The 24,905-nt window shown below is 37.5% G+C and overlaps 1 protein-coding gene across 4 annotated transcripts in view; it reads left to right on the top strand.

The window, feature by feature from the left end:
• The window catches only part of Sclt1 (sodium channel and clathrin linker 1), a 125,396-nt gene that overhangs the window by 73,154 nt on the left and 27,337 nt on the right, over positions 1-24,905 (top strand). For 3 of the 4 annotated variants that reach the window (XM_060378269.1, XM_060378272.1, XM_060378270.1), the window contains 5 exons: positions 4,279-4,456; positions 9,371-9,469; positions 12,027-12,098; positions 17,281-17,355; positions 21,925-22,070. In XM_060378269.1, coding sequence (XP_060234252.1) covers positions 4,279-4,456; positions 9,371-9,469; positions 12,027-12,098; positions 17,281-17,355; positions 21,925-22,070 — 570 coding nt within the window. Of the gene's footprint in view, positions 1-4,278; positions 4,457-9,370; positions 9,470-12,026; positions 12,099-17,280; positions 17,356-21,924; positions 22,071-24,089; positions 24,146-24,905 lie in introns of all 4 variants that reach the window. The other variant, XM_060378271.1, reaches the window with a different exon arrangement.

Raw genomic sequence — 24,905 nt, 5'->3', positions numbered from 1 at the left:
TTAAGGATTTTTATTGGTTCATGTTTAAAATGATGTGAGATTGAAATATATATACATATATATAATTATATTCTAAGTACCTTAATGATTTTATTTACTTATAAAATGAATAAATTATGTTTAATAAAATTTCATTGTTGACACATTCATGATAATAAAATTGACAATAATACCCATCCTAATTTTAATGTGCGGTTTTTATGCTAAGAATTTTTCCATTTAAATTCCATTTAGAATAGCTAAAATATTCAGAAGTAAATGGGTATGATCCCTAAAGGAATCAATAGTGATTATATATCTGAGAAGGGGAAAAACGGGAAGTGGTATATAGTTTTGTCTTTGATAATTTTGTTTTGGGTGACTTCAGGAGGTATATGTAAGGTGTGTTTGGAACTCATTACTATTCCTACTGAGCAGGGATAATGCTGAGAGATCCATGAAATAATTGAAATAAATCCTGGGGAAAGTAGATATAATTTTCCATGCATTATTTGAAAAATAACATTGCATGTATTGGTGTCATATTTGCATGTGTGTCTGTGCACTGCTCTCTGGCTTGGTGCCCACAGAGGCCAGAGAAAGGGTGGGATCCCCTGGGACTAGAGCTACAGTTTTGAGCCACTATCTGTGCTGGAAACTGAACTCCTGTCCTCTTGAAAAGCGGCCAGTGCTCATAGCCACTGAGCACTCTAGCACCTTAAAGAAAAAAATTAACACTCTCTTTAAAGCAACTTATATGTTCATTGGTAAAACCATTTGTTCAATGTGCATTGAATACTTACTGTATACACTTAGAAAAAGAAAATGTGTTGTCTTTAAGAGTGGTAGTGTAAAAGTGATCTGAACATACAATTTAGGTTTCTGTTTGTTTTGTTTTGTTGGTTTTTTTTGTTTTGTTTTTGTTTTTTGAAGCTGGAGAGATGACTAAGCAGTTAACAGTTCTTGTTTCTTTTTTGAAGGATCCAAATTTAGTCTGAGCCACATTAAACTGCTTAGAACTACCTGTAGCTTTAGTTCCAGGGAATTCAATGCCCTCTTCTAGCTGATGTGATCACCTGTATACACATGACATAACCATGCACAGATACCACACATAGTCATATAATATAAAAAATAAAAACAGAATCTTATTTTTTTTTCATTTAAGGTTTGATTGGATAGTTCAAGGACTCTCTAGCACTGTTAGTCAGGCTTTGGCAATAATGAGGATGTTCGTCATGGGGAGAGCCTTTTAAAAATTAGGAAGTGATTTTACCCAGGTAGATAAACAAGGAATGACTCTTAGGTGAGATATCAGAAAGGATCTTTGCCTATAAGTACAAGGTTTGTCTCTTTCTAGAAAAAAAAAATGGAGGAGTTTTTTAGAATAAGTATGGAGGCACTACTTAGGCATCTCTGTCCTCCTGGGACCATAGGGCTCAAATAAGGTCTAGCATCATCAACATGAGGAAAGAAGGAAGGCCACATAGAACAGGAGTAAACATACCACTAGCATACCAAAGGTTTGAAATGAACAAGACAGTAGTGATTGCTAATGGATAGACAGACTATTGAAATCACATAATAGCTGTCTCAAAATTCTCTAGAGAGTAGAGCCTTAAACATCTTACCAAGAAAACAACATTTTCTTACAAATAAAGCACTTTTTAACTGCTGAACTAAGTCACAGCTTTCGTATCAATAAGAATAAGAGGGAGTCTATTCTGGGAACACACTCAGTTTACTCTAGGTAACAACTTTCAAAATAGAAATGATTACACAAACTTCTGTAGTCACAAAACTAGAGAAAGTAGTAAGTAAAGGCATTTTATGAATGTAGTGATGAGAGCATCAGGCAGGTGGAGAAAAGTCCTAGGATTCAGGTGCTGTTTGATGACATCCTAGGATGTTTCACTGGTGGAGGGAAACGTAAATGCTGCTTCATCAAGGAGACGCAGATCCCCTTCAGGAAGAGGTGTACAGGAAACAGTACAAGCACTGGGAAACTAACACAAGCACTCATGAGTTCAAAGACCATGAGTTCAAATCTGCCTTGAATATATAGCAGACCCTGTCAAAAAAAGAACTTCACTAATAAAATCATAAGGTACAGAACATGAAGCACATATTGAATAGTTCGGGAAACAGGCATCTTTCTCATACAAGAGGAAGTTATTTACTGTCTTTATGTTTCCCCAGGGCAGCGTAGTGATTCTTGGTTTTAGAATCAAATTTTCTTTCCATTTTAAAGTAGAAAATAAAAGTATAATGAAGTTGAATAAAAGTTATATGTTAAAAAAAATCTAAGTAGTTACACAAGGGAAAAAAAAGTGCTTGAGAAAATATAGATAATTTCCCTTGAGTTTTTGTTTTTGTTTTTTTGGAGCAGTAACTTTTTAAATTATCTTTGAAAATCTCAGCTGCCTTTTAAAAGAGAGTCTATAGCTTTGTCTTAAAATTGCTATCTTACTACAAACATTTATTCTGGAACATTGTTGTTCTATCCAGATCTCTAATGTTCCATTGAGGTGCTTGAAAATTGTCATTAGTACCTATGAAGGATTAAATACTTAGCCTATGATTCACATTGTATTTATAGTTGAAAATCAAATCTATGATTATAATCTGTTATGCATAGAAATCCTCTACAACTCATAACATACCTACAGATTTGTGATGCTCTAAACCTCAGACAGAGAAGCTGCTTATTACAGAAGGTGGTAGTTACTACACAGACTCATAACTTTTCAAAGTCCTGAGAGTAAGCAACTGGGAATGCTCAGCAGTAGGTAGAACAAGTATATAATCATCCCTACCCCACCCCTACTCTGAAGCTCTGAGAACATCACAGAAAATAGGACAGAAAGGAAATAAGAGCCATAGGATGAGGAAGCATACCATGAAAGATTGGCTTCTGGATCTGACATGGCTGTTAGAATAACTCATAGCTGTGGCCACTTGTACAAGACTTACATAAGATCAAGCAAGTTAAAAACCTACCATGAGAGACCCATGCCAAGAGAGCGAGCTCACCCCTGACACTGCCAGGAGAACTAGAGGCCAGATAGCCCAGAGAGCTAGACTAGAACCACAATGTGGGGGGATATAAAGAAGGCAGTGAAATGATTTCTAATGATATGTTGCTATACTTATAGACAGGAGCCTAACATAATCGTCATCAGTGAGGCTTCATCCAGCAACTGGTGGAAACAGATCAGAGACCTACAGCCAGATAGTACAGTTCTAGGAATCCTGCTGAAGAGAGGGAGAAAGGATTGTAAGAGCCACAGGGTTCAAGGACACCACAAGAAAACCGAGAGAATCAACAAACCGGGACTCATAGGGCTCACAGAAAGTGGAACAGTCAAGGAGGCTGCATTGGTCTAACCTAGGCCCTCTGTATACATGTTATAGTTGTGTAGCTTGGTGTTTTGTGGGACTTCTAACAGAGGGAGCAGGAAGCTGATTCTGATGCTTTCGCTTTCTTTTGGAACCTTTGTCCTTCTACTAGGTTGCCTTGTCCAGCTTTAATATGAGGGGTAGTACTTAATCTTATTGCAATGCATTTTTGGTTGATATCCCTGGGAGACCTGTCCTTTTCTGAAGGGAAACAGAGAAGTAGATTGGAGTGAGAGGAGGTGCGGGGGATTAGGGGGAAACTCGGGTTAGGATGTAATGAGAAAATAAATTAATGAAAAAATCTAGCGTGGAACGTGGAGGGGCTCTTAGTGCCTCAATCCTTGCTGATTGCTTAATGGTACTTGATGGCTACTGAGAGAGGGAGATTTGCTTTTCTTTATGGGGAAGCCATTGGTAGATTTATCACATCCCAGTAAATGATTCACATACATTCCCATATGGGAATGAATTGTATTTAGTTACAGAGAAAAAACAGACATGAAGTCAGTGGGTAGATGGAAAACATGTTGAGGGAGAAGACATGGAGTCAGAGAAAGGCAATGGAGGATCCATATGGCCAAGATACATTTGATACATCTATGAAGTTTTTGCAAAATTAGTAAGACTAAAAAACCATAGGACTCATCACACAAATACAGTCAGAATACCTTGCCTCGGTCTCAGTTCTATTGCTAATCCAAAGCTGGAGCTCTCTGTATATATTTTTGGGATTTTTTGTTTTGTTTTATTTTACTGGAGATTATAAACGCTACTCTTACAGATCTCATTTAAACCTTTATTAAGGTTTAAATAATGTAAAAATAACAAGCATAATATTATTCTATAGTGAGGTTTAGTAACTCCATTTGTAACTTTCATATTATGGTTATTCATTTCTAGATTGTGTATAGCAATTCAAGAAGCCAACACACTAAGAACAGGGAAAACACATTTGGAAAAGCAGATCAACGATCTACAAGCAAAGTGCAATGAATCAGAAAATGAGAAATATGAGGCTATTTCAAGAGCCAGAGATAGCATGCAACTCTTAGAAGAAGCTAACCTTAAAAAGAATCAGGTAAGAAAACATGCAAACGTGTTTATAAAGAGTAAGATCCCCACAGGCCCTGACAGTAAAGGGATCAGCAGCTGCCAACCAAATGCATGGAATAGCTCAGTGACAGATTTGCCTGGCACACAGTAGACATACTATGCTTATAAATTGTTCAAAACACCCAAGATAGTAGAAAAATTAAGAACAAGACAAAGTTATTTGTCTTTCTCATCTGTATAATCACTTATATGTTGTGTGTCATATAATGGAGAGAAAGTAGTGGGCACAATTGCCTATCTCTCTCTTCAGTGCTAAGTCACCGAATCCTTCAGAAAGCAGCCTATGGCTATTATATTAATTTCCCTCTTGATTCATTTCTTAATTGCTAGAGTATTCAATCTTGTATTTGTCTGTACGTGGGTATTTTGCCTGCAGGTACCTCTGTGCAACGTGTGTATGGTGCACAGACCCCCTAGAACCTGAGTTCCAGGTGGTTGTTAGGCACCATGTGGGTGCTGGAAAGGAATCCCTGGTCTTCTGCTAGAGCATCAAGTACTCTTAACCTCTGAGCCATTCAAGGATGCTTGTAATCTGATAACAAGCAGGGTCAGCCCTCTTCCTCAATAGCCCATGTTCTTCAAAGTTATTAAGTCACAACAGCTGTTCCTTCTCACAGTCTTTTTTAAATTCTTTTATGATTCCATACACACCTGTGTTTATCATATCTATTCTCATCCAACACCCCTCTCCAAGCCCTTCCAACATCCCCCAAATTTCTCTTGCAACTTCATGTCCTACTTCAACTCTACACTATTGTCAGAGAAGCTTCTTTGACAGTGCACAATGATCAATACATTGACTCACATCTGGTGAGAATGCACACACACGCCAAGGCTCAGGAAATATTCCTGACAACGGAGGGAAAGTTTGTAAGAGATAGAGGTTGAGAAAGAATGCTGTGAAGTAGGTCTTTCTGGGCGTGGCAGGACATGGCACTCATAAACTCACAGCAGCTGTAGCTGTTTACACACAATCACTGCCTGCACAAGTCTAAATTCCAGTAGCAATGGGGGAGGGGCTTGTGAAGCCCCAACCCTAGTTAAGGAGCATTGTCAGTTGAATAATGTTGGGGTACAGATAGTTTTCTTTGAGGATATGGACCCTGACGGCTAACCCATGCTTCAGTGGATGATCCTAAATCCATGGACATATGTGTAGCACTGGTGGGACTCACTGGGTTATAATAATCTTATTTATTTAAACTTCAAAACAAAACAGATATGAATGTGTATTTTCTTTCGAAGATGAGTGGGTCAGCTATTTACTATGTGTCAGTAGCCAGGGTGGGTTGGGGGAGGTCAGTCTGAGCTAATCAGAGGGACTCCCCGCTCAGAAAGATGTTCAAATTACAGATATAAATTTGGGAATATTAGCATACAGATGGCATTTAAAATCAGATTTGATTAGCTCAGAAAGAGATGGACATTTAGACTGAGCCTTGAGCAGTCCAGTATTAAGAAGAGTTAACAACGAATATAAAAAGATGTGATAGAGGGGCATAGCAGAAGAAGAGGGAGGGAAGGTGGGAATGGGAGGGGACAAGGGAAGGAGCTGCTGCTAGGATACAAAGTGAATAAAGTAGAGTCGAATTCTCATCTTCTAAAACAAACCTGAATCAGTCCTGCACTCATGACGCTGTAATGGATGTCCTCCCACCCACAGGCCCCAGTGCTCTTTCCCTTGTCTGTGCCTTCAGCAATGTCCTCCCCTTGACACTCCCCTGTGCAAAACCACAGCCTTGATGATAATTCCAGTTGCTACTCGAAGGCACCGCACCTGTCACCCAATTTAAAAATAAAAATAAATAAATTTTTAAAAGAAAAAAAGAAAGATGTGATAGGTTAAAGTGGAGAAAGTTGGTACCATGATTACTAGTGGCCCAGTAAAAAATGTCAAACTTAGAAGACAAAGGGATCAGTTATCTCAAGGGTCCCTAATAAACCAAAGATGAGTACTGCAAATTGACTCAGTAGTGAATGGCTGTGGAGATCATGATAGGGAAAGCTTGATTAGAAATGTTATGATAGAAAAGACCTGGAGGGAAAAGGAGCTCCACAGGAGAGCAACTGAACCAAAAACCTGGGCACAGGGGTCTTTTCTGAGACTGACATTGCAACTAGGGACCATTCATGGAGATAACCTAGAACCCCTGCTCAGGTGTAGCCCATGGCAACTCAGTGTCCAAGTGGGTTTCCTAGTTTAAGGGGAACAGGGACTGTTTCTGACATGAATTCAGTGGTCGGTTCTTTGATCACCTCCCCCTGATGGGGGAGGAACCTTGCCAAGCCACAGAAGAAGACAGTGCAGCCAGTCCTGATGAGACCTGATAGGCTAGGATCAGATGGAAGGGGAAGAGGACTTTCCCTATCAGTGGACTTGGGGAGGGGCATGGGAGGAGATGGAGGAGGGAGAGTGGGATTGGGAGGGAGTTAGGGAGGGCCTACAGCTGGGATAGAAAGTAAAGAAACTGTAATTAATATAAAAATTAAAAAAAAAAAAGAAATGTAAGAGTCCCCACCCCTTGCCACTTATGGCTGACAGGAAAGCTGGCCCCAAAGTCATGAGAGCAGGACAGCTAACCCTGGCCCTCACTGGCTGCAGCACTCAGGAGAGAAGGCCTTGCAACTCCTCTGGGCAGGACAGTAGAGCAGGTACAGTCTCTCACCTGCTGCAGCACTCAGCAGAGCATTCTCTGCACCTGACCTGAGCAGTAGAGTATAGCTGGCCCTGTTGGCATGGGCATGGGTGCGCCTGACCTGAGGGCCTGAGAGCTGGAGAGCTGGCTCTGCTTCTTGCTGGCTTTGGCATTGGAGAGCTGGAGCGCTTGCCCTGGTGATATGGGTGTGGGAGAGCTGGTGGGCTCACCATCTCAGATAACTACCCAGGCCTAGATCCAGGGCTTTTAAGTTAGCCCACCTCAACATCTGCTCCATCTATGAACTGCTGGAGCACATGAAGGGGCTAGTCCTACAGTTTCAGAATCTCCATGACAATAGGGCAACAATAGGCTGTCCAAGAGGAGTCCTCATGAGGATATAATATTGATAGTGCCATAGAAGCCAGAGGTCTCGAATCAGCAATGACTCATTGCAGTAAACATTTGCAAGTAAAAAAATGTGAACAATAGGATATACTGTGGGACACACTAACACTACAACTTCCACACAGTATTTTTTTTCCTTTTGGTGGGGAGTTGCAACAGCAGAGGGTGGGTACAAAAGAGGCAGGGAGAGGGGAGATGAGTGGAATTGAGGTACATGACGTGAATGAAATTTACAAAGAATCAATAAAAAGTTAAATTTAAAAATGTAAGAGGGACTAGGAGGAAACAGGTTGTGTATAAATAAGTTTTGCAGTTTCACTCTGTAAAGTACCAAGATTTTGACTGTTAGTGAGAAATGAAGATGATTAGAGAGGAGAAGACATCAGAGAGCTGAAGTGGATGGTAACGTGGTAGCTGAGGTGTGAGGTAGTAAAGACCATGCTTAAATGTACCATATAATGTAGAGAGTCAACATATCTGTCCAAGATCGAATGCCTACATACAGTGGCTTTCTTTGCAGAGATTTGAAAAGAAGAAAAAGTTCAAAATGAGACTTTTAGTTGTAGAAATAAGAAAAGTGAAGGGAAACTGGCTGAAAGAAATAGCAAAGATTTATTTATTTTTTATTTTTTAATTCTTTATTAATTACACTTTATTCACTTTGTATCCCCCCTGTGGTTCCCTCCCTCCTTCCGTCCCAATCCCTCCCTTCCTCCACCCTCTGCATGCATGCCCCTCCCCAAGTCCACTGATAGGGGAGGTCTTCTTTTTTATCCTTCTGATCCTAGTCAATTAGGTCTCATCAGGAGTGGCTGCAGTGTCTTCTTCTGTGGCCTTGTAAGACTCCTTCCCCCTCAGGAGGAGGTAATTAAAGAGCAGGCCAATCAGTTCATGTCAGAGACAGTCTCTGTTCCTATTACAGTGGAACCCACTTGGATACTGAGCTGCCATGGGCTACATCTGTGCAGGGATCTTAGGTTATCTCCATGCATAGTCCTTGGTTGGAGTATCAGTCTTAGGAAAGACCCCTGTGCTCAGATTTTTTGGTTCTGTTGCTCTCCTTGTGGAGTTCCTGTCCTCTCCAGATCTTACTGTTTCCCACTTCTTTCATAAGATTCCCTGCACTCTGCCCAAAGATTGCCCTTAAGTCTCAGCATCTGCATTGTTAGTCTGCAGGGCAGAGCCTTTCAGAGGTCCTCTGTGGCAGGCTCCTGACTTGTTCCCTCTTTTCGCCTTCTTCTGATGTCCATCCTCTTTGCCTATCTGGATAGGAATTGAGCATTTTAGCAAGAGTCCTCCCTCTTTATTAGTTTCTTTAGGTGTATAGATTTTAGCAGGTTTACCTGTCCTAGGCATATACCCAAAAGAGTCTCAAGTACACAATAAGGACATTTGCTCAACCATGTTTGTAGCAGCCTTTTTTGTAATAGCCAGAAGCTAGAAACAGCCCAGATGCCCCTCAGTGGAGGAATGGATGCACAAATTGTGGTATATCTACACAATGGAATATTACTCAGCAATAAAAAACAAGGAAACCATGAAATTTGCAGGTAACTGGTGGGATCTGGAAAAGATCATCCTGAGTGAGCTATCCCAGAAGCAGAAAGATGCACATGGTATATACTCGCTCATAAAGACATATAATATAGGATAAACCTACTAAAAGCAAAGATTTAGTTTTAAAAAGATGGGCAATGCTGGGGAAATTCTATGCCATTGATGACTTAAGCAATGTCTTCCAATGGAGACATTTCAGAAATCTAGACACTGCTGTCAGAGTGTATTACCTCCCCAGTGCAATGTGATATGTAATGTGCTGTGATTATCTTCTCAAGATTCTGCTTGAAGAGAAGCAAAAAGAAGATGACAGAGAGAAAATGAAGAAAACAATATCTCAGCTTATACAAGATGCTGCCATAAAAGCAAGGAAAGAAGTAAGCAGTTTTAATTAAACTTAAAATACAGAACTCAAGTCCTAACTAAAAATAATGCTACTTAAATACTTTAAAATTAAAACTCTTACGTGTACACTCAGAAGAACTATATGTGAAGCTATCTTTGTAAGAGTTAAAATCTGATGTTTCTTCCCTTTAAATTGGACTGCTATAGTATAGTGTAACGTACTGCATAGTCTTTGCCTTCAAAAATAGTGTTTTTTCTTAGTTGTGTTTTCTGTGCTTAATATTATTTTTCTCTTTGGTGGACTACAATTTCAGGTGGTTTTTTGTTTACAACTTAACACAAAGTTAACATACTTGCTTCCTTTTAAAAACTAAGTGACTAAAACTTGTTTTCACTTTTATAAAGCCATTGTAAATATATCTTTTAGAAATAGGATTTGATCATGCCATATATGGTCCTTTTAGTCAAGAACAAGTTGTGTATGATGATAGTGAACTCATAAAACTAAATAGAGCTGAAACACCTATTGCCACATATTTGTATAGTACCTTTTCCAACTGAAATATATTTGGATAGACAAATAACACTGTGTGTACCTTACATTGCCATACTGTCCAGTCTTACAGCCTATGAACCCTGAACCTCTTAGGTTTGTGTACCTATACTCTAGATATTCATAGTGACCTAAACAACATTTCTCAAAGTAAGCCCTGTTGTTACAAGGTGAGTGACTGTGCTTTATTACGAAGTGATTGAAATGAGATAATTTCCCAAGGCAAGAGTTTAAATTTGAGGCAAGCCAAACTACTCCTTGCTGCAAGAACCTTCCCTCTATGTTAGGTTGAGATTGTTCCAGCTCTAGCTGGTCCCATTGTGAAGCTTTCAGAAAGATAACACATGACAGGAACACATGAGGAAGTCAACCACTCATCATTCAGTCAGGATAAAAGATAGGAGAGAAGGGGATGACATCCCAGTGAGCCCTTCAAGTGTGTGCATCAAATAAGCTGCAGATTTCCCACTAGACCTTACCTTTTAAAGGTCTACACCTCCCAATAGTGCTTGCTGGGCAGCAAGCCTTTACTAACAGGAAATCATAGCACTTAGTCTTCTCATCTGTAATGGAGCTAATAACTCATGAGAATTAATGAAATGATATACCTAAGTGTTCTGACTAGTACCTAATGCACATAATCCTCCACAAACGATGTTCATACTATTACTGACCCACAGGCAAAAATAGATTGATCCAGAATGTCCTAATCCCCCATTTATCTGAAATGTCAATATAAATTATAGCCCAAAGTAAAGGCCACTTATGGCAGTCCTTCAAAAAGATAACTCATTAACCAAATAAAGTACATAGCAAGCAATATTGAATGTATTCTAAAGAAAATTAGTCTATCACTAAAATAGTTTATTTCAGACACAAAAGTTTCCAATAGCTTTTAGAGCACAAAAGTTTCCTGTTGGTCTGTGTCTTCATCAATAATCCTCTTAGTCTTTTAAAAAAAAAAAAAAAAAGAGTGGCTATTAGGAAAAAATGATTGTCACAGACATCTGATGAAGTGTAACTAATTCTTCCAAATGTTCTGTGCACACGAGTTCTGTTTCTGAAGATCGCAGTTTATTCAAAGCTTTCTTTGAACACTCATTTATTTAGCACTAGTATCTAGTATACATTGTGAAAAGATCCTATATGTGGAATGCAAATGCTTTGAAAGTTATTAGTTGCTTATACAATGTGTGGTTCTCCTTTCCTCGTCCTTGTTTGCTGGCATCATTTTGCATCATTCAGGGAGTCTGCAGACATTACTTCTCATATGTCTCACAGGAGTAGTGCTACTTCTGGAGCCTGTGTGACAAGCAGCAGCAGGATAGGTGGAGTGCACCAGCACCTAGGAGAGCCTGGCTGGCTCCTGTTTAGCCAGATATTCAGTAAATATGCAGAAATTGAAAATGTGCTGTTCTCAAAAACTTTATAGGAGGATGTATTTACATTTTAAAATTTACTTATATGATCTAAAGTAATGATTAAATTATTTGGGGAAGATAATAATAAAATTTTATGGTATTCTGCTTTTGCTACTACTAACTATAAAATATTAGTTGAAGGAATCCAGTTTGTAAACAAAAGCTCTGTTTTTACACTGTAAAAGGATTCTGAGACTAAAATGCTTGACATCCACTGTCCTGTTGGATATATCATCCAGTTCTCTCCTCGATTCTTCTGACTGGTTCTTTATTTTTATAATGCTGAAGATTCTGGAGCCTTATATGTGTTAAGACAGTCCTTTTGGTGCAGTCCTCTGGTCTGGTCTGGGCCTATCCATATGATTGGCTGGATAACTTAGGGTAGCTTTGAACTCACCATATAGTCCAAACAAGATGAACAAAATCCCCCTGCGTCAGCCACCTATATGCCTGCTCAGTTAAATACAGCTCATAACATAGTCTTAGATATTTCATACATTGTATGCTTATTTATCTTTTATGACATGAAAGTTATGTTTCTTTTTTAATTAAATCATCCTATGTTTTTGTCAGTAATTTTTGTATTCTTTACCTAAATTATGTTTTAATTCACAGGTTGAAAGCACAAAAAAACAGTATGAAGTACTGATTTCACAATTAAAGGAAGAACTTTCAGCCCTTCAGATGGTATGTTAGAAGACCTTGTTAGTATTTTCCTCCAAATAGTACTTGTATGTTATTGGGAATTCATTTGTTCCATATACATTTGTTAAGCCATGACCTGTGGTAGATGTTAAGAAACACAGAGATGTTTTATGCTATCTTTGGCTTTGGGTAGGAAGAGTAGGACAGGTGGCACTTATCACATTTCATTTGTCATTGGCAGAAAAAATAGGGCCACTAAACCAACCAGCTGCAGTGAGACCAAGAAGGAAGAAAAACTGTCGGTGGGAAAGAAGAAGACAGTAAATTTCATATACATAGATTGTTAGATAGATAGATAGATAGATAGATAGATAGATAGATAGATGATGGATGGATGGATGGATGGATGGATGGATGGACTGACCAATAGACAAGGATGAGTAGGCAAGGGGGACCTGAGAAAAAAGTTTTTGTCTGACTAAAGATTGGAAATTTAAATTTAACTGAAAGAATTAATGAGATGAAATGTAATGACAGTTCCAAAAAGGTAAAAAACACAAGAATTTCCAGGTCGCGAATATATTTACAGCTTCACAAACACACCTTTTCTGAATCCTTCCATCACTTTTAATCTATTATGAAATTTAGCAATAGCCTGTATGTTCTAACAGTGGGCGTTAGTGTAAGTTGAACACATGACCATTTGTGCATTCCTGATCTTCTGAAGAAAATATCTCCAAATAGATTATAGCACCTCGAACTAAGCCTTCTGTCTTCCTTAATTTTCCCCATTGCTAGCACACAGTTTTTGCACAATATGTTTTAAAGTAAATATTCATCACAAAATAATGTTTAAATACCTCTGAAATGCTACAGCCTGTGCAGTGTGTATGACTAGACTTTATTCATTGTAGATGTCCTGGATATGGGCCAGGAATGGTTCCTCTGAGCTTACTTAGTTTCACTTGTAGTGATGATGTGGGAATAGTGTGTTAAACAAATTCAGTGTAGCATGGTCTATTGGCAGTATAAAATTGTGTCTTATTTTGCTTCCTTTCTTTCATAGATTATCAAGAAAGCTTGAATTTTTATGAAAGAAAAGATAAATGTCTCTTTGCCACCATCAAAGATTGCTTTAATTGGATATAACCTAGAACCCCTGCTCAGACATAGCCCATGGCAGCTCAGTATCCAAGTGGGTTCCCTAGTAGGGGAACAGGGACTATCTCTGACATGAACTCAGTGGCTGGCCTTTTGACCTCACCCCGCCCCCCGAGGGAGGAGCAACTTTGCTAGGCCACAGAGGAGGTCATTGTAGCCAGTCCTGATGAGACCTGATAAGCTAGGGTCAGATGGAAGGGGAGGAGGACCTCCCCTATCAGTGGACTTAGAGAAGGCCAGGGAGGAGATGAGGGAGGGTGGGATTGGGAGGGAATGAGAGAGGGGCCTACAGCTGGGATACAAAGTAAATAAACTAATTAATATAAAAAATAAAGAGAAAAAAGAAAAAATATTACTTTAATTTTAAATGGTATAAAAATATTTTTGTTCTTTTTTCCAAAACAAATGAGGACTGTCTAAAACTATGGATTCTTTAAAAAATTAATGTGTAACAACCAAATCTATACAAAACTCATTATATTATAAAAACTATTTTGACAGTTTCATTGTATAACAAAAGGTGTTTTATACTGTATATCAATCTGATTTTTCTAAAGTTTACGAAATGTTATCTGATAACACATTTATTCTATGGGAAAATTATGCTGTCTGATTAAAAAGTATTTTAAATATTAAAGCTGTCTTTAAAATATGCAGATTTTTAGGGGTAGATTAGAAATATCCTTGTAGAGGCTGGGGGTGTAGCTTAGGTGGTAGAGTGCATGCCTGATAAGGTACAAAACCCTGGTTTGATCCTGAGCACCACCTCAACTGTATACTGCTACACTTCACTAAACCCAACACTCGGGGCTGAAGCAGGAGGACAAGAAGTTCAAGAATATTCTAGGCTATGTAGAATTGATACCCTGAATGAGAAGACTTCTCATTAGGAGTACTGAAAGTCAGGAAAGCATGAAACAAGGTATTTCAGATACTGAAAGTGACTGCCAACTGCTTTACTGTATCTAGCAAATGTACATTTTAAAATTGATGGAGAAATAATAAAGACCTTCCATTGACAAGGATAAACTAAAGTGGTTCATAACCACCAAGACAGTATTGCAGAAGATGCTAAAAGGAGACCTGTGCACAGAGGAGGAAAACAGTCAGTCATGAGAACATAGCGAAGAATGACTCTCATAAGAGGAAAAAACAAATATGTAGAAAAGAATTAGCCATGCCCAACTCAGGAAACCAGCAAAGCTCATCATGTGAATCAGAGCAAAGAAAATAATAATGGTGAAGACAATTAGAAAACAACCAACAAAATTATAAGAATCAGTAAGTATACCTCTCAATAATAACCCTAAATGTAAATAGTTAATAATTCTCCAATTAAAAGTTGCAGACTAGCTAAGAATTTCTTTGAGAAATTCACATCATTGGCAAAGGCAGACCGAAAGTGAAAGAATTGAGTATGCCCATTGAGGAGAATCAAAAAATAAGCAGTATGCTCCATCATCAGATCTGACCCAAATATCCTTCAAGTGAGAGCTACACAGAAGGGATAAAGAAGGCTGCTTTATGTTAACAAAGGGAAGAAACTAGCAATAAAATAAATATAAAATAAGTAAAGAAACAGGACTCTTAGTTTTATAAACTGTCAGTAAAAGAACAGTTTGGTCCTGATAAAATAACAGTGGCAGACTTCAGTACTTCCTTCATGTCAGTGTTAAGTCTTCCAGACTAAAATTCAGTGAAGAATCTTGAGTATTGAACTATACCATAAATCAGGCAATACCCTTCAGTAGAACACAAAATTTTCTCAGTAGCCAATGAAGTTTTTTTTCTAAAATAGATCACAGTTTAGTACATAAAGTCTTTTTAAAAATACAGAATAATTGAAATAATTCTTATTATCAAGTCATAGGATAAAACTAGAAATCAGTAGCAAAGGAAACTTCAAAAACTGAAGACATGTAAGAAGCACGCCATTGAAGAGGCAATACGAGAAATTTAAAGCTTTCTAGAATCAGATGAAAGTCCATCCTGTAAGAAACTGTAGAATATAGCAAAGGCAGGTAGTTCTAAGAACTGTATAGCTGTTTTTGAGTCTCCAAGTGAACAAAGGTGTAGGCTGTCTTTCTGTAATGATTTCTGCTCTTGGGTTTTATATTTGTTAATAATCCTTTATAATGTTTGATTTTGGAAATATTTCAGATATGCTTGAAATTTTAATTTTTCTCTAAGAAGAAATTTTGCTCATAAGCAAAGCTTTTAATAAAAAGTTTAATGTTCATTTTAATACTATAGTGCATTTAGCACAACTAATTATAATTATTAAATTTCAACTTCATTTTACTCATTTTTAACTTAAGTTAACCAAGTATTTTTTGAACCATCATCACTTGATGTCAGTGAAATATAATGGTGTTAGTAGGATCATAGATATATGCATAGTTATTCTTTATAAACCATTTCCTGGATCTGGAAGTATGATCCAACTTTGCTATGAGCATATTTTCATAGTTTGCTTTCTGTTGCTGTAATAAAACAATGATGAAAAATCAACTTGAGAAGGGAGGGATTTACTTAACTTACAGGTTAAGCAAGAGCTCAAGGTACAAACCTTGAAGCAGAGATTATGCGGAAATGCTGCTTACTATCTTTTTATGAGTTATTCAGCCTGGCTTTGTATACAACCTAGGACCATGTGCCCCAGGTTGGCATCACCCACAGTTTGCTGGTCATTAATCAAGAAAATCCTCCCATAGATAGACCACAGGCCAGTCTGATGGGGGCAGTTTCTCTTTGTGTGTCTGTCTTTCCAGGTGACTCTAATTTTTATCAAATTGACAGACTAACCAGCACACATGTATTAAAGTTACATGAGTGGCATTATGAACAGAAAATCATAAATTTAGCATTATGAAACTACCACTCAACAAGCAAAGAAACAGGAGAATCTTGAATTAAAGTTTGAGGGCAGCCTGGACTATGTAATGAGACTCTGAACAACATTTCCCCCAAAAAACAAAGACCTTTTTATAGATAATATAGATAAGTACCTTATCATGTATGTGAATGTGTATAGAACATTAATACTGTGTTTTCTAAAAACTTGAGTTCTCTTTTAGCATAAGGGATCCCACCTGATTTGTAACAGTTCAAAATAATCAAGTCTAGGACATAATTTTAATAACTTACTTTAAAAGTTGGAGACACAGGCTAGAAAACTGGTTCAGAGGTTAAGAGCACTGGATGCCCTTCCAGAGGTCCTGAGTTCAATTCCCAGTGACCACATGGTGGCTCACAACCATCTGTAATGAAATCTGTTGCATTCTTCTGGTATACAAGTGTACATGCAGACAGAACATTGTATACATAATAAATAAATAAATCTTTTTTTAAAAAAAAAACTTGGGAACACCGAATTAGGCCTTTCATATAGTTATGAAAATTTAAATATTCCTGGTGGTATACTGTCAAAAAAGCAGGTTCACCAAAGCATGACCCACAATTAATAAAGCTATGCTTAGTCTCAAATAAATAGAAAAATAATTATGAAGAACTTACTGGTTGATTTTTGTTTTATTATCTTGGCAAAATAATTTTATTGATTAGTTGATATACTTGTTAAATTACATAAGTAAAATATTTGACACAAAAAGTCCTTTTTAAATGTAAATGTTGCAATGTTTTATGCTCATGCTAATAGATTTCCCTGGCTGTTGGCTATTTTTACAAAGTTAGAATTCATGCATTGTTATGTCAGATGTTTTCTTTGGGATATTGTGACACTGTCCAGTTCCTCTTGCAAAATAATTGGTAATAGTGTATGAAAAGAGAACCTATAACATCAAAAGAACTTCATTTTTTTTTCTTCCATGAATACTCCAGACTCTTACTTTGTTAATTCCTTGGTATCCTATAGCCAAAGGCAATTTCTGAAATGCTAAGATAGATCAATCACTTTTTTAAATTGACAATTACTGTGGCCTTACTTAATTGATTAGGTAACTGTAATATTATTGTTATGAACAAACCACTTTACTCTTCCTTTCTTTCCTCATCTTAATATTTCACCAGATACATTTATTTGCATTATAATTTGATTTTATAGGACTGTGATGAAAAACAAGGTCAAATCGATCGAGCCATTAGAGGGAAAAGAGCTGTGGAAGAAGAACTGGAGAAGGTAAGACATGGACTCAGTGGCCTGACTGGCTCTTTGATCTCACACACACACACACACATACACACACACACACACACCCCTGCTAGAGGTAAGACATGGACTCAGTGGCCTGACTGGCTCTTTGATCACACACACACACACACACACACACACACACACACACACCCCTGCTGGGGCAGCCTTACCAGGCCACAGAGAAAGGGTCAGATAGAGGTACTCCCCTATCCGTGGACTCTGGGGGAGGGGCATAGGGAAAGAGGAGGGAGCTAGAGTGGGACTGGTAGGAGGTGAAGGAGGACAGGGCTACAGCGGGATACAAAGTGAATACATTATAATAAATAAGTAAAAATTAAAAGAAGAAAAGATACTAGAGCTGCCTGAAGACAACTGCAGGGCTCTGTACTGCTGCCTGCTCTGCTGGCCTTATAATTACTCCCTGGGCAACATGTTTACTCAAATATAACTGAAGACATTAAAATAATCATATCAGCTACATCCATTTCTTTCTAGCAATACCCATTTTCTTTGAACTTTCTACTTCAAGAAACAACTTTTTGGAGGTTCATGTTTTCATTGCTTTAGCCTCATCCCAAACATGGTTTTTTATTTTGTCCTTTTCTTTTTTAACTTCATGCCAACTTGCTGAGGTTAGACTTGGGTATAATAGTTATACACAACTAAAAAACCATAATATTGCTGTGAATTTTACCTTTATGTATGTGTGCATTTGTATATATGGGTGTATGCAATTGTATTTGTGTGTAGAAGCCAGAGGTTGAAATTGGTTGGCTTCCTCAATCATTCCCCATCTTATTTTTTGAGATGGGGCTCTCACTAAAACTCTAATTGACCAACTCAGTAGTTGGCCAGCAAACCTAGAAATTCATAGTCTCTTTTACCCCAGAGCTGGGATTACAGGCACATGCTTCCACACCCAGCTTTTATGTGGTATTTATACAACAAGCAGTTTACTGAGTTACTTCTTTGGATTTTTACCTTTTGAGAATATAGTAATTCGAGATCTGGGGAGACGAGTGGTTAAGAACACTGACTTCTAGAATTTGGGGAGTCACTCATGTATACTATCATATCATCTGCAAATAGTGATACTTTGACTTCTTCCTTTCTGATTTGTATCCCCTTGATCTCCTTTAATTGTCTTATTGCCCTAGTTAGGACTTCAAGTTCTATGTTGAAGAGATTCAGAGAGAGTGGATAGCCTTGCCTTGTCCCTCATTTCGGTTGTATTGATTTAAGTTTCTCTCCATTTAGTTTGAAGTTGGCTACAAGGATATTTGCTCAACCATGTTTGTAGCAGCTTTATTTGTAATAGGCAGAATTTGGAAACAACCCAGATGTCCCTCAACAGAGAAATAGATACAGAAATTGTAGTACATTTATACAATGGAATACTACTCAGCAATTAAAAACAAGGAAATCATGAAATTTCCAGGCAAATGGTAGGATCTAGAAAAGATCGTCCTGAGTGAGGTATCCCAGAAGCAGAAAGACACACATGGTATATACTCACTTGTAAGTGGATATTAGACATATAATATAGGACAAACATACTAAAATCTGTACACCTAAAGAAGCTAAGCAAGGACGAGGACCCTGGGTAAGAATCCTCATTCAGAAAGGCAAACAGGATGGACATCAGAAGAGGGAGAAAACAGGGAACAGGACAGGAGCCTACCATAGAGGGCCTCTGAAAGACTACCCAGCAGGGTATTGAAGCAGATACTGAGATTCATAGCCAAACTTTGGGCAGAGTACAGGCAGTCTTATGAATGAAGGAGGAGATAGAAAGACCTGGAGGGGACAGGACCTCCACAAGGACAGCAACAGAACCAAGAAATCTGGGCACAGGGGTCTTTTCTGAGACTGATACTCCAACCAAGATCCATGTATGGAGATAACCTAGAACCCCTGCACAGCTGTAGCCCATGGCAGCTCAGTCTCCAAATGGGTTTCCTAGTAATGAAAACAGGGACTGTTTCTGACATGACCTCAGTAGCTGAATCTTTGATCACCTCCCTCCCTCCCCCCCCCCCAAGGGAGGAGCAGCCTTTGCAGGCCACCTAGGAAGACAATGTAGCCAATCGTGATAAGACCTGATAGGCTAGTTCAGATGGAAGGGGAGGAGGACTTCCCCTATCAGTGGACTTGAGGAGAGTCCTGGAAGGAGATGAGGGTGGGAGGAAATGGGGGGGGGGGGGCGGCTACAAATGGGATACAAAGTGAATAGACTGTAAATAATACAAAAAAAAACTTTTAAAGGATAAAAAAAAAAAAAAAAAAAAAAAAACAAACGCTGACTGCTCTTCCAGAGGTCTGGGTTCCGTTCCCAGCAGGGAGTGTGCAGTGCCCTATTCTGGCCTCTGTAAGCACAAGAGATACAGCATACAGCCCTACTTGAAGGCAGAACACTCATACATATAACATATTTTAAAAGAATATAATACTTGGGTAAAATACTTACCCCAATATAAGACCTTATGGGAACATATCACCCCATATTTAGCCAAAATATAACTATGTGGCACATGAGTATCAGCTGTACTGCTTATTAACTGTTTTCATGGTAAACCCAGATAAAGGCCAAGTTGTGATTCTCACCCTCTTCAAAGTTTTGTGTTCTAGTGTAAGATCTAGGGGAAAATAGTTATATATGTGTATATGTAGGTTGGATGGGTGGAGTCTTTAACTTACTTTTTAAAAATTATTCCCTAGTTTTGACCAATTGATAAAATAAACATATGCTGCTCATAAAAAAAAAAGTTTCTAGCATGCTTTTTCATTATCAGTAATGTCCCACTCTTTTAAAGTACCTTGGAAAAGAAAGTACAACCAAATATGAGCACTTACCTTGTTTAAGGTGCTATGTTTGTAATTTGCATAGAAAGACTAACTTCCTCAACATTAAAAATTCTAAACAAGAAGTCAGGTATAGTGGTGCATGCCTTCAATCCCAGCTCTCAGGAAGGCAGAGGCAGGCAAATATCTTTGAGTTCGAGGCCAGCCTGGTCTACAAAGCGAGTCCAGGATAGCCAAGGCTACTTAAAGAACAATGTCTCTCTCTCTCTATATATACATATACACACACACATATACATATGTATGTATGTATATGTATGTATGTATGTATATACACTAGCAGTAAAAGTCAGGATTTGACTTTGAAAGGTGAACTCCATGGCATTTGAAATATGTGATATGTCCATGTTGTCAAAAATAATGACATAATCAGGTAATAAAACAGTAATTTACAAACAGAGCGTAGAATATGGCTTCGTTTGGGAAATGGCTTCAGTTGAGGAAATAAGCATATTCACTTATGTTCCAAGATAGGCATTTTTGGCTGCCACCTCCTAAAGATAGATCCTTCCAGACTTCCTTCATGTCATGTTAGGTGAGTCTTCCTTAGAATGCTGTCAGTTATCATTAGGCTTTGGGATGAGTTTTTTAACATTATATGGCATAAGTTAAGGAAAAGGTTATATTTGAACATTGTAAAACTCAGAAGATACAGCAACTAGTTCTCCATTGTGCCAGCAAGGAGTGCTGATTCCCTGCTTTTCTATCTCTGTGGGCAGGGTGATGCAGTCTTACCAGGGCGGACAACACAGGTGACTTGGAAGGGCAATTAGATGAATGATTTGTCTGAAAATGTGACCTGGACTTCAGGATCTGCTAAGTAGTTAGCCCTGTGCTGTAAGGGGACTCCTCATCTCCATCTGATATATAGCACAAGTACCCTTGAGAAAGGGAGCTCCAATTCTAGTTATATTGTTGCTCAGGTAACCCAGAGCAAAGTTCTAGAACTTTCAGATCTAGTAGTTACACTACAACACACCTTTTTGAGTATTTCAGTAGAGAGTTATCTTGAAAAATATTCACTAAATAATTACTAAAAGTTTTTTCTTTCTTTCTTTGACATTTTGGGGTGAAACTCGTATATAGTTGGCTGCATATCCAACCCTACCACTAGTTCTCTCTCATTTTTTTTAAACTAAAGTCATTTTTTTAAATTTATTCCATTTACATCCCAATTGTAGCACTCTCCTCATCTCCTCCCGGTCCCATTCTCACTCTGTCTTCCCTTCATCCCTCTCCCCTAGTCCTCAGAAAGGGGGTGCCCTTGTCCCCTACTAACTGGCCCCAGCCTATCAAGTCTCTTAAGGACTGCTTGCATCCTCTTCCTCTGTGGCCTGGTAAGGCCACCCTACCAGGGGGAAGTGATCAAAGAGCAGTCAACAGAGGCCATGTCAGAGAGCCCCTATTTTCCCTAGACTATTTGTCTTTAAATTGACATTTAAAGCATTTTTTTTAAAGCTTCAGCATCTGTTTTACATTTCTATATTAGTTGAATAGTTTACAAGGAGGATCAATGATTTTTTAGCTGTCAGTTTAAAGTATTTTATGTTGTAAGTGAAGCAATCATAAGTGTCTTTAAAAATACTTTACAGTGGGGAGAGATGAATTTACAGTCATGACGATTTCTCAGCATTATTTATTTATTGAGATAATTTCTTCCTAGAAGGTAATGCTTATAAGCCTCTTTCTCAGATTTACCGTGAAGGCAAACAAGATGAAGGTGATTTCAGAAAATTGGAAGAAATGCACCAAAGATGTCTTGCTGCAGAGCGTTCAAAAGATGATCTTCAGCTAAGACTAAAGAGTGCAGAAAACAGGATAAAGCAACTTGAAATTAAGTAAGTTTTCTTTTGGATTTCCTGAGATAACATTTTAAGAATTCACATGAGTTCTGGTGAATTACTTACCTTTTTATAGAATTTATAAAAAACAACCAAATGTTTTTCATAATTTTATAATCATATTTTTATTAATTTTAAGTTGGCATACAAAGTAATGTATTTAGTGATAGCATTTTCATACTCATGAGTCATAATCCAATCTTATAATTTGTTTCCTTCCCACACTGCTTTCTTCCATGTCCCCTGCCTACTCCTCTAGTTGATTCCCTTTCCACCCACTCCCCCTGCCCTGTTTCTGCTTTCATATCTTAGGTATTCTTTTCCCCACTCTGATCCTCTCCCTCTCCTAACATATCCTCCTTGCACCCTAAGGATTCCATTTCACATTGTTTGTGTGCGCACATACACATACACCATATATATACCATATATATGCATATATATACATAGGAATAATTGTCTTTCTGGATCTTGCTTGCTTGGCATAATGATTTCCAGTTGAATCACGTTTCTTGCACTTGTCATGATTTCTTCTTTCTTTATTGCTAAATTAAATACTACTGTATTTATGTACTGCATTTTCATTATCCATTCATCTACTGATGAAGAATGAAGCTGATTCTATTTCCTTCCTGGCTATTGTGAACAGAGATGCAGAGAATGTGCTATTATCTCTGTGGCATGTTGATTTAGAATATGTGTTTTTTATGTACTTATACATGCTTCACGTTTATATGTCTCTAAGTGGTATTATATAATAGTTGAACATTATATAATGTTGAACTTTGTCAAAGGTCTTTCCTGCATATATTAAGATGATTACATTATTTCCATTCATAAATATATAATTGTAATGTAGATATACATATTTTGAACTGTGCTTTCATCCTACAATGTAACTCAACTTGGTCATGTTGAATGTTCTTTTTGATATGTAGTTGAATTCAGTTTGTTAGTATTTCATTGAGATTTCTTAGATCCTTATCCAGAAAAAAAAAAAAAAAGTTAGCCTACAGTTTTCACCTTGGGTTATGTCTTTAATCTGGTTTCTAATATCAATGTACTAATAACTTTGTAAATGAATTTAGTATAGTTCTTTACCTTTCCATATTTTGTAACAGTTTGAGGAATGTTGGTATTAGTTCTTTAAATTTCTATGGGATTGAAGCTGGGCTCAGTGGTGCATGCCTGTAATCCCAGTACTCTGGGAGGCTGGGGCAGGTAGATCTTTGTGAGTTCAAGGCCAGCCTGGTCTACAAAGTGAGTACAGGACAACCAAGGCTACAAAGAGAAACCCTATTTCAAATAAAACAAAAAATAATAATAAAATAAATTTGTATAGAATTCAATTTTGTTTTTTATTGGGAAAAATTTTATTACTGTTACAGTCTCATTGCTTCCTATAGATCTAGCTTAGTTATCTAACTTACAGTTTAATTTTAGTAAGTCATATCTAGAAGTTTTTCTAAATTTTTCCAATTCATTAGAATATAGATTTTTCAAAATGATGCTCTGAATTTCCTTGGTGTTTGTTGTTGTCTCTCTTTTAAACTCTAATTTTATTAATTAGGTCTTTTATGGATATACAAACTCACAGAAATTGAACAACACATTATTTCATGAGTCATCAAAGAAATCAGGACAGAAGTAAAACATTTTCTAGACTTGAATAACAAATCATAGATTTTTTCCCCCTTTGGTTTAATCTGGTTAAACATTTGTAAAAGTTGCATACCTTTTCCAAAAGCAAACTTTTTGTTTCATGGATTCTTTGTGTTGTTTTTTAATTTCTCTTTTTTTAAATTTCTGCTCTAATCTTTGTTTTCTTCTACTGATTTTAGGTTTGGTGTGTGTGTTTTTCTAAGACTGTAAGGTGAATCACAGCTATTTATTTCAGGTGTCTCTGGTGTTTTTATTTGTGTGGATATTAATAGCTATAAATTCTTCTTTTAGAGCTGTATTCCTCAGACACCACACTTTCTGTTATGTTGTGGTTTTGTTTTCATTCAATTCTAGGAATATTTTAACTGCATCAGTCTGTGCCTTTATATCCAGTACTTTTATGAAACTAGGTAAGCCAACATTCTGAGCATGTATCTAGAATTATCATCTCCTCCTGATGGATCATTGTTTAATCAATGTGCATTAATCAATGTGAGGTGATAATATTTATCTTTTCTGACTAATTTTAATTTGATTTGTACTTAGAAAGTATAATAATTGTACCCATGTGCTTGAAATGTCTTTTTCCATCCTTTTCACCCTCATGTTGGTTTGTCTTTGCTAATGAGGTATATATTACTTGTAGGTAACAAATAGATGAATTCTGTTTTTTAACCTAGTGTGCTAGTTTGTCTTCAAGTTTATTGGCATTTATTAAGATGCATTGTTGATATGAAAAGGCTTTCTAAATTCTTCACATGCATGGACTTTTTCCATGAGTATAAACAGAAGACAATATTTTAAGACATTTATTATGTTGTCTTAGTTACTATTCTATGGCTGTGAAGAGACACCATGACCAAGGCAACATCAAAGAAAGCATTCAATTGAAGACTATTTTACAGTTTCAGAGGATTAGTTAATGTTTGTCATCATGAGCAGTATGGCATCAGGCACACAGGCATGTCACTAGAGCTGAAAATTTACAACCCAGTTGACAGGCTAAGTTGGCCTGGTAGCACACCCCAATGACGCACCTTCTAATCCCTCCCAAACAATTCAACCAATTAAGAACTAAGGGTTCAAATATATGAGCCTATGGGGACCATTCTCATTCAATATGTAATGATGCTTCTTTTCTATGTGAGTTCTTAAAAATTATGGAATGAA

The sequence above is a fragment of the Meriones unguiculatus genome, chromosome 2 (assembly GCF_030254825.1).
Source record: "Meriones unguiculatus strain TT.TT164.6M chromosome 2, Bangor_MerUng_6.1, whole genome shotgun sequence".
Classification (NCBI taxonomy): Eukaryota; Metazoa; Chordata; class Mammalia; order Rodentia; family Muridae; genus Meriones; species Meriones unguiculatus.
Note: the sequence above shows the minus strand (reverse complement) of the source record. Positions and strands in the feature narration are given on the sequence as shown.